The 15,182-nt window shown below is 43.0% G+C and overlaps 1 protein-coding gene across 2 annotated transcripts in view; it reads left to right on the forward strand.

Annotated features, from left to right (window-relative positions):
* Window positions 1-10,624: 10,624 nt before the first annotated feature.
* TRUB1 (TruB pseudouridine synthase family member 1) overlaps window positions 10,625-15,182 on the forward strand; it is a 30,856-nt gene continuing 26,298 nt past the window's right edge. For both annotated transcript variants that reach the window (XM_030488248.1, XM_030488249.1), the window contains exons 1-2: window positions 10,625-10,786; window positions 12,531-12,623. In XM_030488248.1, coding sequence (XP_030344108.1) covers window positions 10,642-10,786; window positions 12,531-12,623 — 238 coding nt within the window. In that variant the 5' untranslated portion in view covers window positions 10,625-10,641. The remainder of the gene's footprint in view (window positions 10,787-12,530; window positions 12,624-15,182) is intronic.

Raw genomic sequence — 15,182 nt, forward strand, 5'->3', positions numbered from 1 at the left:
AGCATTATGGTATAGTTTTTCTCTGATATCCATTACAAGCATACACAATACCTTGGATGACTTAACCTGTGACCATTAGTTATTGTAACCCACTTTTTCTCCAGAGTGAATGCCTGAATTCGAATCTTCCATTTATTGCTAAGTGCACTTCTGGGAAGGGTAAACAGAACAGCAAAGGCCTGGGTCCATGGGCAAGAAGCACACAGCAATTAAACCCAGAAAGTAGAAAAGTGGCTTTAAGTGTCCTCTTTGCTCCCTGAGTCTGGGCTGCCTGTGTAAGGCTGGCCCCAGCGGAAATGAGAAGACCCCACAGCCTGCTCCCTCCTCCAATAGCTTGCTTCCATCTCTCACTTTTTGCTGTGGAATAAAGAACCCCTTTGCAGGCTTTGGGAATTAAAACCTTCACCCAGGAATGGCTCCAGCACAGTGATTTGTGTGATGCAGTGATTTGTGTGGTGCAGTATTTGTGTGATGCAGTGATTTGCGTAATGCAGTGATTTGCCACACAGCACCTTTAATGCAGCATTACTGTGATGATCAAAGCAAGTTAAATCAGCTCTGTGGTTTATACGTGTTTGCAGCCCCTTCTGCCTGCCGGTACCCAGCCAGGATGTCTCCTTCACTTTGGACAGCAATGACGCAGGGAAAACCAATAACAGCTCTGTGTCCAGCCTTCCCCCAGGCATGTTTTCACCCTCATCCTTCAATGGGAGGACAGATGGAAATACAAATTAGGAGTGGGAGACATTGCCAACTCTCAGAAGCCCATTGAGGGAAGGGCTTCTCAGAGAAGGTCATCTTTTCTATCTGTTCCCTGCCCCATGAAACCTCTGAAACAAGCTCGAATTTGCAGGATCATTTAGGAGTGTGTGCCTACGAACGGAAGCTTGGCCTACCAGCATCACACAAGGCTGTGGCTTCAGCTGCTGACCCCAAGCACAAAGCACGGCTGACTTTAAAGACGTGATGGTGATTCTCTGACACACAAGCATCTGGTCTGGCTCCACTATCATTTTATGCTGGTCAGACAACATGAAGCTTTCTGGGGAAAAGCAAGTGCACTGTGTTGCTGAATCTCACAAAACCTGCAGTTTTCAATGTGTTAAAACAGTTGGACTTCGAAGCTAAATTTGGGTGAATTCTTCTGAAGAGTAAAGGAGATCCTTTTAGTTGTCTGAACCATTAAGCTGTGCTTAAAAGAATGAGGAAAAGGTCTCACAAGTCTTGTTTAATGCAAGCTGCTATTCTAGGTTTCATTCCTGCCCCAGCTGGTATTTCCTGCTTTCCAAAACACAGGGGAAAGTTAAGGCATTATTTATTGGGATTTATCTGAAAGAGGAATCCTTAAACTCTGCTATGGCAAGAGGAGCACAGGTGCCTGGAGTAGCTGCTACCTGCCCAGGAGTGTGTGCTGTGCTGACAGCCCTGCTGAGCAAAGAGCAGAGGCTGCTCTTCCATACATCTACATCAGCTGTGTCCAAGACAAATCTAATTTAAGCTTTATTTTTGAGCATTTAAATGGGGAAAAGTCTTGCTTTTGTTTTCTACACAAGAGGTAAGCTGCCAGCAGCTGGATCTGCCACTTACAGTAACTGTTCCACTATTGCCGAAAAATAACATGAATTTGACCATCAAATCACAGTTTTCTTTTAGAGTCCCTCCCTCATATTGCCAGTATTGAATGGCCAGGTTCCCATCCGAACTTTCTAAGTTCAGCAGTTTGCAGCAGTTCATCTCTTCCAACTCTTTGCCCCTTAAGCTCTTTTGGACTGAAACAGCTCTAAACTCCCTGCAGTTCATTCGCTGGGGCTCCCAGCTTGGCAGAGTACCAGACTGATGCCAGGATGGCCACGGCCATGGGATTTTTTTTGAGGACGTTTAGTTCCTACCATCTGTCTGTTGGCTCAACTCTAGGAAATTTAGCCTGTGTTGCCTTCCCAAAGTTGTTTTTTCCCCCTTGGACTGCTGTCAGGATATGCAATCTGGCTCTGTGAGTGTTCCGGTGAGACAGTACTCGAGATGCAGTAAAATGCTTCTGACTTTTGTATATGTTACTTTATTTCTTGATAACAGGTGAGGATACTGGCGCATTACCATGCACAACACGTGAAAGGCAAAGAGTACAAAGAGGTTCTAAACCTTTAATGGGGACTTTTAGTGTATTTTAGGAACTGTGTAACAACATTTTCTCTGCTATTTCCTCATTTTGGACTTTTAGACCAGGTGGGTTGGTCAAAATGAGGTGCGGGAAATGAGATGTTGTGCTGCCACTCATCTGGGCTGAGGCTTTCCACAGCGGGGACATTCCACTCAGAGGTGAAGGCAATGAGGAAAAAGTAGGGGTAACGGCACTGCTTTTGGGTTCCTCTTGCTTGTGTGTAATACAGTTATATCCCACTGTGTGGAACTGTTTGTAACACAGTTATTCCCCACTTTAATTTTAATACTTCCTTTCCCTCGAGATGTTTTGAAGGAGGTGGTATTTCACTGATGCTCCAGAAACCCTCCCCGTGAGCCTGCGTTTGCCCCTCGTTGTTAGACAGTCTATAATAACACTTAGAGATGAATCTCAGAGCCAGCGCCCTGGGTACCTGATCCATTCTAATGCTGGGCATATGTACATACTCCATTAAAGGTTTAAACTCAGAGTGGTTTATGAACCATTCCCGTGAGAACAGGAAATCTCCACTAGAAGATTGGATCAGAGGATCCAAGTCTTCTTAACTGAGCTGTTCTTATGAAACCTCTGCTTTTGTGAAGCTTGGCATACGTCTGAACTGAGCTGTATTTGGTGGTCCTCTTTTCAAATAGGACTTTTAAGAATGGAACATTCCAAGCAATGAATCTGAAGGTATGACAGATTCCGTCTGTTTTGGTGAATAGGTTATGAGCCCACCAACATTTAAGACATGATTTTAGACTCTGCTTGAGGGGCCACCTAAGCTTAGATTAGACCTTTTACCTTACAAGGTCTATTTACTTTACAGACCCTAAAAATATGACATTGATAATGTGTTTCTGGATATAACCCATACAAATGAGACATGTAGTTTACAGAATGAAACCATAAAGAAGTCTAAAATCGTGGGAGTGCAGCTGGTTAATATCCGTGTTCTTGCCTACTTGACAGGTTTAAAAAAATACTGTCTTAGCTAGAAAATACAATCATTACTTTAACAAAACAGATCTTCCCAGTCTTACTTGATTACAGGGCTCACATTTTGTATATACAGCTGAAGTCCAACTAAATTATCTTTGGGTTTAGCTGACTGCAGTTCTTCTGCAGAGAATGATGATAAATCCACAACAGATAAAAACGGGATGTTTTCAGTTTCAATAAGAATTAGTTACTTTTCTTAAAGTGGGAATAACAACAAAGAGGCAGAAATTAGACAATGTAGGATTTAGATAAATTTAGGGTTACGACAGCTCCCTTGCCCTTAGCCAGTGTAATGAATAATTTAAAGGCAAATTTAGGGGCACTCCAGGACTAAAGTATTGCATTATCTAATTTCTGTTGTTACTCTGAAGTGTAAGCAGCAAGCTTATTAAATATGCATGGGGTAATCAGACAAATTCTATGACTGTGTGCGTGAGCTTCTCATTAATGTTTCACAAAGAAGCATCAAGAAAGACTAAATAGACTGCACTGGATTTAAAAGTAATAAATATACTCCAGAAACAAAGTAACTTAATGACCTTCCTAGGAACAAAAGGGCTTAAACCAAAAGGACACTCATGCAGAGTATCCTTATTGAAGCAATAACTCAAGTAAATGATCTTTTGTGCATCTCTGGTCACCTCTTGATTATCATTTGCCAAAACATCATGGCCACAGTACATCCATTTAGTGCCTCTTCTCAATGCTACATTTATACACTGGTAGTCTCCGTTACCACAATCTGCCATGATTTCATTACAGCACAAGAAGATTGCTGTAAACTGGCTTCTTACTAGGACATAGAACGTACCTTCAAGCCAAGTTAGCAATTAGGGCATGGTTTTGAGCATCCTTTTTACCTCTCACTGACTTCAGCAGAGAGCACCTCTGGGATCAAGCTCTTCAGCTGTGTAAGGGAATACTGCTTCAAAGTGAACTTCTGAGCTAGAAGAAAAGAATACTTTGGCCTTTTTTCCAGCTTTCCAGGAAGGAGTTTTCAATATCTAACAGAGGGAAACATTCTTTATTTTAGCTTATTTTTTTACATTTGATATTGGCTGCACTGATGTTTCTTTCAGAAGTGGAATGTGAATCAGGATACCGGGAAACAGAGGTTCAAATTAAACAAAATCAGTTTAAGTGGAAAAACCCAGACTGACTTTCTAGGTGATATCTGACTTTCAGTTCTAGCAAATAGTCTTTTTTTCTGAGCAAAGACATTTCTGAATAAACTTCTCCCTATTATTTCACCACATGATTACTACAAAAAGCAAACTTTGTCTAGACAATATCCTTACAAGATATAGTCTTACTGCAATATAAAACATTATATATATACATATAATATTGCAAGATAAAACAGGCAATGAAAAAAAGATACAAATACATGAAAACCTGGAAGAAACGTCAGAAAACTGGCAAATACTTGACTCTATTTTACTTTCTTATTCCAAAGAAAAGTATAGGATTTCGGATGTGACAGGCCAAACCACAAATCTCAAGGTTGCTCATTGTCCGTGATCAAGATATGGGATGGGATAACCCAGATAGAGTGGAATATTGACCTAGGTATGTGTGCTGGGTCAAAATATTTATTACTTTGTTCACAGAGACATGGTAGATGTGGAACATTATTTTAATGATTGCAAACCACAATAAAAAAGCAGAACATTCACCATCTTTGTGATCTCCTTATTTTTGACAAGGTATCTGTAAAACCAGCCTTCCTTCTCTCTGCGATTTTAAGGCCCACTTTATGAAAATACAAAGCAGACACTATCAAGTTAATCTTACAGTTGGCAATTAGCATCTTTACAGACTCCAAAGCCTAAACAATTAAAAGTTGAATAATTTATAGCAAACAGAACAATTTCTGTCAACAGTATTATAACGTGCATTAGAAATATACTGCACTGCCTGGAGCTGCTCGGTTATTGATTCTGGAGTTCTCATTAGCAATGCAGTTGGCAGCTCCCACCCGTGGGCAATGGCTACTTCTGTTTGTCTCCACTTCAGAATTAATTGGAACTAATCCATGGTAACTTGCACTTATTTAGGGTGAGATCCTGCCAATAAAAGAGGATAGAGGAGGTGCACTGTGGCTGTTCTCATGCCAGCAGGTTGTCTTCCAGGCAAAACCTGCCAGGCTGGCCACTGACTCCTCTGGCCAGGAACACAGCAAACATCTCCTCACCTCCAGTTGCATTCTTGGGACAACAGGTAGCAAATCCACAGCTTTGACCTTCTTATCATAGGTATTTGCTTGGGCTGGTGATGTTCACAAGCCTTTCTCAACAAAGAAGGTGTTAAGCCAGGCAGATATTAAAGAGCAGTTGCAAAGGGTGAATGATCAGATAGAAGATGAAATGGGGAATGCGTATTAATGAAGATTATAGCCAACAAATAGCCTCTGTCCAAGGAGTGACTAAAGAGCTTTGGAAAAACTTAATAGGATTCTTCACATTGAGAAGAGACAGGCAGGGAGAGAGCAAGATATGATTTAAGGCCTTTCAAATCATGAGGGAGATGGTGGAAGTAAATGAGTGAATTTTTCATTTTTCATTGTACTAGGATCAGGAGGTGCCTAATGCTAGACAAGGTAGCTTGAAAAAAAGGACAAAATAAATAGGACTCGTTCATTCAACCTCCAACTAACTTGAGAAAGTCATTGCCACAGAGTAAAAGCTGAATGAAGATATGGCTTTAAAGGAATTAGGCAGATTAGACAACAGCGGGAAGATCCACTGATAATGGTTAAATATAACCATTATAACATTCAAGCTTTGGCTAAAAATACCTCCAACTGCTGACAACGAGAAGCTGGGAGGTATTTTGGAAGAGAAGCTCTTCACTATCCTCAAATGGGCCCTTCACAGGCTTTAGCATTCTTGTGCCAAGAAAATTACACAATATTTATCTAACAAACATTGACGTTAGTTTAATGCTAGATGTTGAAGGTGGCTCTTTTCCGGAGTTACAATCTCTTCCTTCACTCAATGAATAGCTGAGGAAAGGAGGTCATTTGGGGAGCTCAGGTATTCTCTTTTCTGGGCATCCATCATAAAATGTTAAACAGAGTCTATATGTGTGCTCAGAAGATGAGAAGGAGTCGCCCAAGGGCTGATTATTAACACAGAATATTTATCTGAATGCTGAAATTGTACAAAGTTAGTTGAGAAAACAGGTATCGTTTTGAACAACTAGTGAAGCTATAGATCTATTTTTTCCCTGTCTCTCAGAATCTCCAAATCAAGATTGAATGTTTTTGAAGAAAACACTTCAGTTCAACTCCTATTGCTCAATTTATTTTCTAGCCACGGTATTTAGCAACTTCTCAGATTTAATAGTGGCTGGGTCCTTTCAACCTTATGTTCTGAATTTACAGAGGGGCAGGTTGGACTTGAATTGTCCATATAAACCATCCCCCATGTGATGCCTCCTTCCATACACACATCTGGTGAGTTCTTTGCTGTTCCTAATTATGATGCAGCTTCTTGGAAAACTAGTTCTTTGATGGAAACTGTAACAAGAAACTGTGCAAATTTAAATGAGAACTGAGGATCCCACTGAGACTTTTATTAGCAACAAAATCAAAGATCTGCAAAATGTATTTTGTTTTTATTCCCCTCGGCATCACTGATCTTCTGATTCCACACCATGCTGAGTCCTCTGTCATTACAGACAGACCTAGGCATGTATCAGAGAATAAAAGTAACTTTCCAGTCCATAACAGATCTGTCCTCGCTTACTAGCGCAACATGTTTAGAAAGGGTCCATAAGGAGTAATTGAAATCATAACTGTGTCATATTTCTCCGTAGTTCTTTACCACTTGTGACCTACCAGTGGTCAGAAAAAATTGCTGTTCTCTTGTTTAGCTAACTGCCAGAACTGCATTTCACTTAAAAAAGAAATAGTTAAAAACGTTTGGATCCTACTACATTTTGTCCAATTCAACTTAAATTGACACTATAAAACTACATTAAATCAACTAACCAAAACCTCTTCTTGTCTAAACTACTCCTAATTCAAAATAATACCTCTAATATCAGAGAAGCCAGGATAAAAGTCTGAAGAAAATATTCCTCAAATTAAACAAAGCCCTAGACTTAAAATCCAAATTGGTGTAAACCTTAAATACCAGTCTTGTTCTGATCAAAATACAAAATTCTGCAGTTTAGGAACCTTTTCTGCTGGGGAGAATGACTAACAAAAATTACTAACCCTAGGATGAGTGTATGCCATTGGTAGTTACATCTTTCTCTTGCATGCAAAACCTGACATTCTTTTTTCAAAACTGCTGCTATTCAACAAGATACTGAAGCAGCTACTTTTGTTCAGAAGAACCACTCACACATGACGAATTATGTGCTTCGTGCCCATCCGAATGAACTAACAAGTTGAAGAGTTATTTATCTATTCCTTTTTATCCAAACAGATGGAACAGTTAGAGGGAAAAAAAATCTATGTATTTAGGGCTTTGATAGTTCCTATTACAGACAAAACTCCACCAGCTGACAAGGGAGCAGTTTACATGACTATGACCTAAACTTTCAAACAGCTGCAGCTCTTTGTTTTTACAGGAAGAACATGAGCCATGATTGACCTCCTTGCAATTATTTGCTCTGATTTGGATACAGTCGATAAAGCTGGAATCATAAAGGGAAAAGAAATACAGAAATGGCCTTTTGCTACTGAATCTGCTTTAAAAGCTGTAATGCAGCAACATTTTCTTCTGCATCGTGGTCTGTGAGCATTACATGAGTCTGAAAGCACACAAAGAAGTGAGCATCTTTCTGGAGAAGGTAGCATCTCTGTTCTGCACAAGCAAGTTTTCTCCTCTTCTGCAATAGCCCTCGTCTGGTGTCTGCACATACAACAGCTACTACCCATTATCTCTTCTCTATAAAGCGTAATTGCACCAGACCCTCAAGGCATTGCTTTGGAGAATTCCAGTGACCTGAGCGCAGGATTTGGCCTGCCTCTACTAGACCTGTCATATTCCATGCATAAAGCAACATCATCCTTTCGGCCATTTCCTGAGCCTCTTTATTAAGGTTGCAAATAAAGTCAGTAACTCTAATCATGCTTTTGGTTGTTGTGGATCCTGGCTTGGCTGGGAGTCATTGGAGATAAACATCTCATTTCAAATACGCGACTGAGCAGATGGTAATGACTTTTAATCACAAGCAACACGAGGCAAATCTGAAATCAAGCAAATCTGAAATAAAGCCCTTGAGATGAACAGTTTGGTATATCATCCCCGCCATTTTGAATGCTGAATAACCTTGCCCCATGAAGAGAGCCATGTGTGATTTATGTACACATAAACTTCTAGCTAACTGAAATACTGACAGTTATCAATAGCTTTTCACAATTCTTATTTTGGGCCCTCATCCAATGCCCACTGAAGTCAAAGCAAACATCTTCTTTGTAAGCCTCCAAAGACTCCATCTGCTGCAATAACAAAGTGTTGTGGTTTAATTGCTGATGTAGAAGTTTGGAAGACCTATGAGGACTTCCTACTCAATACTAAACATGAGAGTATTTTCTTTAGACACCTGAAACCCTGTCCTAAAAAAAAAAAAAGAGAAAAAGAAAAAAAGAAAAAGAAAGGAAAAAGAAAGAAAAGCTTTTTGCAATTTGTGGAAACAGAGTACTAGGGGTCAGACACCGACCTTCAGCTCATGATCTATGACTATGTAAGGTTAATTACATCATTTTAAACAATTCCCTGCTTAGGTCAGTCCTGAGAAGGCAGCACAGAGAGGTTTTTCACAGGCCCCATCTGCCACTGCATTATTGGAGAGCTGGGGTGCGCTTTGCATTAAGGATGTCTTTATGTCGAGAGTGGAACTCTCATTTCTGCATAATCTCCCTCTGATCCTTTGCGATGTTTTCAGAAGTCTGCTGACCCAATGATACTGCTGGCCATGACGGTGTGACAGGTTTACATTTCAGTGCTTCAGCTGCAATCTCCTTGCTTGGAAGGTTACTAACACCATTAATAGTCATGTTTAAATAGTTTTGCTTGAGCCTGCTTACACAGCAATCTGCATTTAAGCTCTTTTTAACATGGAATTTAGTTTTCAAACCATTAGCCTGACTAAACCATGTCTGCAACACGAACTCCATGATGGTTTACAACATGCCTTCCACAACTTTGCTAAGCTTTTACTCCATGTAAATCAGCAGCAATTTTCTCACCAACCTTTTACCCAAGCGTGGCTTTGCCATTTTATCTTCTGGAGAAGGACCCTGACACTTCACTTCCACGTCCTGTAAACACGGGCCACCTGTACCACTCACCAGTGAATCCACCCTCAAAGTTTATGGTAACAGCAAATATTTCCACAGCCAGATTACAGCTATGCAGATGAGATCTAAGCAAATAAGGTGCCAGATTATGCGAAAGAGGGTGGTGAGGACCCCGGCACAGGTTGCCCAGAGAAGCTGTGGCTGCCCCATCCCTGGCAGTGTTCAAGGCCGGGTTGGACACAGGGGCTTGGAGCAACCTGCTCTAGTGGAAGGTGTCCCTGCCCGTGGCAGGGGGTTGGAACCAGATGAGCTTTAAGGTCCCTTCCAACACAAACCAGCCTGTGATTATATGGTTAATAACATGCACAGACGGTGTGCAGGGGAGGCTGCTGGGCATTGCTGGTGGCAGGCAGCCTTCGCCCAGCTCACGGACATGGTGGTGGCAGCCTGCAGATGGAAGCTCTGTGCCCCATGCAGCTGCTGTGGAAACTGTGAGCAGGCACAGAGCGAGACACTGCCTCTGGTACAGGCTGAAAAACCACACAGAGATCTTGATCCTGCACTGCACAGAGACAACATTGACTTGAGCAGGAAGATTTGCTTCTCTCAAGCTCCGGGAATGACTGGGGACATGCACAGCCCTTCGCTAACCATGCATTTATTTCCCTGTAACACTGTCTTTTCACGGTTTCATCTGCAGGCTATTACAAATAAATGAAATGCATGAACGAAACACCCAAGCTGTCGGTGCCTTGCTCAAGCACAGCTTGCTTGGGAATGCTGTCAGAGAAACGAGTGTGTACGAATCAGGCCTGAAGAGGAACACTCTCACACTGTGCTTCTGTATAGAAGTGAGAGATCGGAGAGAGACCAGCCTGCCCGGTACTCTTCCATGACACACATAAAGGCAGGAAGATTAATGGACTCAGCAACAAGTCAGAGTCTAAGTCTGAAGTTGGGCAATGAAGGCAGGACGACTAACATTGTGGCGGCTGAGGGAACCCCCGCAGCAATGCCTGCAGCAAACCCCTGTGTCTGGTGGAGCTCCCGCAGGACGCCCAGCAGGACGGGGGACACCGCACGGGCTGTTCCGGGGTGCCCGCCTCCCGTCACGGGCTCCCCTCACGGCCGCCTCCCCGCCGGACTACATTTCCCAGCGGCCCCCGGGCGGGGCGGAAGGCGGTCGGTCGCGGCGGGCCGGTGCCCGGGTCTGCCGGGAGGGAGCATGGCTGCCAGGGAGGCGGGCGGCGTGGTGCTGGGCAAGGCGGCCGAGAAGCTCTTCTCCCTCAGCGGGCTGTTCGCCGTGTACAAGCCCAAGGGGCCCACCTCTGCCGGCGTGCTCAACCTGCTGAAGGAGAGGCTGCTGGCAGGTAGGCGCCGGGGGAGGCGCGGTGAGACGAAGGCTCGCCGAGGTGGGCATGGAGGCCCGAGGTGGGGTTTTGGTGGTAAAGGGAGGTGCGCGTCGTCCCAGGGCAGGAGCAGGGTGGCTTGAGGTGAACATGAGTTTACTCCTCGGGCGCTTTGGCTGCGGGTCCCGACCCGGCACGGCTGTGAGATGGGTGTCAGGCACTCGGTGGGGTGCCAGAGCCACAGCCCCTGCCAAGCCACTGCACCCTCTTTGTGAGCCGTGGTATGGCTCAGACTGGGGGATGGAGCCATTCCTGGATACGTTCCGGCTCCCAGCATGGAGCTGCTGGTTCCCTGCGAGACTCGGTGTGTTGGTCACGCAGCAAGATGTCTGTAAGGCCACATTCACCGCTCGTTTATTTGGGGCAAGCATGTGGTACTGCCTGCGGTACAGTGTGATGTGAGCCTTCGTTTTAAATGGGATGAGATTTGCCCCAGCAGAAAGCCCCAGTCCTGCGGTGCACAACACAGAGGGTCCCAGCTTGCTTGGAGAGCTATTGGGCATGGTCCGTCTGCCAGACATGGTGCAGGTGCACGCATCTGCCAGAATGGGTGTCAGCAGCTCAGCAGTAGCAGGATGTTCTGCTTCAGTCCCACTGCTTATTGCCATTAAAAATACAATAAATAGCAGCAAAAGAGTGAAACCCACATTTGTTTTGAGGAGTTTGAAAGTCCTGGGCACACTGCAGAAACTGTTTTTTGTGAATACAGGTATTGGCAGGGAAAAAGTGTGATCATTGTAAAGTTTGAGTAACTATGGCCTAGATTCTCTTTATAGCGGATATGGGGACTTGATAATCTAATTTGGGCTTTTGGGCACTTGCTGATGAAGTGAGAACCAACTTTCATATTGGTAAGTGCTTATTCAGGCTGATTTACTCTGTAGTGAACTGTAGTGTAGGCAGGGACTTCAATTCAGCTTTGTTTGGAAGAGATATAGCCGGATCATGTCTGATTCCCTGATGTGAAAGGCATAAAGGAGGGATAATAGAGGTAGGTAAGGGAGCTTAGAGCACTAGTCATATTTAATAATAAATAAGGGGCATTGAACTCCTCAAAATTCCTGGAGTCATCAGCTGCATGGGAAGTGTGGTGGGTTGAGATGCTCTGACAGTTTTGGGCGACATGGTTTAGTGCGAGGTGTCCCTGCCCCTGTCCAACCCCATGACGGGGGTTGGAACTAGATGATCTTAAGGTCCTTTCCAACCCTAACTATTCTATGATTCTATGAAAGCAGCAGTGAGCGAGTTCAGTTTGTTACAGGGTTTCCATAGGGTTGTATAAATGCAAATAAACATGACCCATTACATGCAAGTACATACAACGAGAAGTGCTTGGATTATGTAGCATTCTATTTGTGTATATTAGATGGTTTTGGGCACTCTGCTGCTAGTTATTGCATGCTTTTTTAATGAAACCTCACAGGTGAACTCTCCACCAGGTTTTCTAATGGTATTTTCTGAACATCCATTTATAACAGTGTGTAAGACTTGATTAGTATCTAAGTGAATATAGCTTGCAAATTGTTTGAGGTTGGGAGTAGATCTAGGTGAATCACTGGTCTTATTCAGGACAGCAATTTCTGCACTACTAATTCATAGTTGAAATAATTGATATTTATCTTCTTTATTTAGTCTGGAAATATGTGCTATTTTTCCTATGTTGTAAGGTTATCCCATAATGCTTCCTTTCAATTTCTATTTGCAGAAGCTGGCGTGCGAACAAATGGGAACAAAAGAAATCAGGTTTTGAAAATTGGACATGGTGGAACTTTGGACAGTGCAGCTGAAGGAGTTCTGGGTAATGAGAAATATAAATACAGTCATCAGAGGGTGATTTCAGGGAACATTTCCATGCCTACATGAAATCAGAGGTGGAGGAACAATTTGAGATACACCTGGCAGGCTTTGTGGTGTTGGGGGAAGGACAGGTGATTGTGGTCTGGGTTAAATTTCCTCTGCATATGCTTTTACACGTTTTTTTAAACAGAAGGCTATGTTCCCCACCCCCAACTCCTGAAATAACCTGTGAGTTATTCCATGAACAGAAAGACTCTTGTGTAATGAATTCTAAATTAGAAATTGATGGCTTTTTTTTTTTAACTTAAGCTGGGGATTAATAGTCATCATAATTTCCTAAAATATTTGTTCTTAAACTAATGCTTTTCTGGGATTTCGAGGGAGCCTTTTGGGTTGTAATACCAAATGAAAGATGCATAAGAGCAATTCTGCTGCTTTTTTTGAGGCTCAGCACAGAAAGTTTTTGCTTCTTGTCCTGTCTTGCTTCATAAAGAAGAGTCATCAGAGAGATTTCATCTTTTAATTTTGATAGCAATCCATCAGTCCATTTATTGACTTCCTTTGTTTTACTAAGGAACAGGATGTGCCAATTGCTGGTGTTGAAAACTCAGCTGTGGCTGTGACCATTGGGCTGGATTATTCCCATATCACCCATTGTCACCAACAGTGCTGTTTATAAGTAACATGCAAACTGCAGCTTGCTTAAATTGTAGCATTGTAGCTCTACTTGGCTAGAAGAAATAACAGCAATACTTTTTTGGTATTGAAAGGCGACAGGTACAACTATGAGTATATACTGAAAGTAAATCCACTTCTTGATCGCTGTTCAGGAAGAACTGTGCTTCAAGGAGAGGTTGTTTTCATGAAGAGCGTTGCTAGTAGAGGCCTATAGGCTGGTAATTGTTTTTCTCTGTCACCTGTGAACATTGCAAAATGTAACATTCTTAGGCTAGAAGTACCTACTCTCTCATTTTGTTTCAATTTCCTGTAATGTGTGGATGCTCACTGGAGAATACCGTGTGTATTGCTGAAGTGGACGTTTTCCTTCTACACCGATGTTCCCTTTAAGCGTGTTACTGCTCATTGTGGGAAGTCAACAGCATTGATCCAGAGTAAAAGAAGAATCACTCATGCCTCTTAATTGCTTCTCCTACTGCTCTCTGATATCCAGCAGTCTCCAAAGCCCGCTCCTGTGGCATGACAAAAAGTGCTTGGGCTTGATGTGCTTGGTAAAGACAGAGAAGTGCATCACCTTAATATGCTATGGATTGGTCCTTCCAGTGCCATACAAAACACACACAGGAAAATCAGTGGTAGCTATATTGGAAAGGACAAAACTGGAGAGGAGTGGGAAAGGGAATGTGCCCAGATTTCTGTTGGGTTTGGGTAAGACAATGAGGAGAGTGGGGAACACAACAGAAGCAAGTGACTCAGATAGGGATAGGGTGGTGAGGCAGAAAGCTTTCTTTCCTCATGGTCAATAGCACAATAGAAGTATTTATTTTCTGAAACCTCTAACCTTTCTTGATCTATACTGGCTGTTTCCCAAATTTTCTGTACTGCATATCTATAACTTTGTTCATGGGAATTAGTGAATTAGTTGACAGAGGGTCTTGCTTAGTGTGCCAAATGTACTGCAAATAACTGGGCTGTGCTTTTCATCGGAAAATAGGCTTTTATATCTCTTTTTACTGACAGCAAATGCAAACAAGGAAGGACCTTGGAGACAGAGATTGGTGATGTATGGCATGTCAGTGAAAGGCAACTTAGAGACCAGGTGGCATTGGTGGCCTCACATTGGTAGGAGCCTGGAGCGACTGCTGTCTGAGGGGAAGTCTTTTGTCAGTCCCCATCTGTGGCTTCCATTGCATTGGAGGGGTGGTGCGAGCTAGGATTCATCTTCTGCTTCTGAGCATTAGGTCTCATATTTTAAGATACAAGAAGCAAGGAACTGTAGGTCAAGTCTTAATGAATATCTTACTTTAATATCAGTCCATGGTTGTGGTTCCAGTTTAGTGTTTCTTATTGTACAATGGGAATTGTAAATATTTAGCTTGTTTCTATAGGGCAATGTCATGGTTTAAGCCCAGCCGGTAACTCAGAACCACGCAGCCACTCGCTCGCTCCCCCACTTCTTCCCCCCCGCTCCCAGAGGGATGGGGAGGAGAATCAGAAGAATATAGATCCCATGGGTTGAGATAAGAGCAGTCCCGTAACTAAGGTATAATACAAAAGCACTACTGCTACCACCAGTGATAATAACGATAGGAGAAATAACAAGGGGAGAGGACACAATTGCTCACCACCCGCTGGCCGATACCCAGCCTGACCCGAGCAGCGATCTGCCCTTCTGGGTAACTCCTCCCAGTTTATGTACTGGGCATGACGTGCTGTGGTATGGAATAGCCCTTTGGCCAGTTTGGGTCAAGTGTCCTGTCTCTGCTTCCTTCTGGCTTCCCGTGCCCCTCCTCACTGGCAGAGCATGAGACTGAGAAAGTCCTTGATCAAAGTAAACATTACTTAGCAACAACTAGAAACACTGGTGTGTTATCGACATTGT

The sequence above is a fragment of the Strigops habroptila genome, chromosome 5 (assembly GCF_004027225.2).
Source record: "Strigops habroptila isolate Jane chromosome 5, bStrHab1.2.pri, whole genome shotgun sequence".
Taxonomy (NCBI): Eukaryota; Metazoa; Chordata; class Aves; order Psittaciformes; family Psittacidae; genus Strigops; species Strigops habroptila.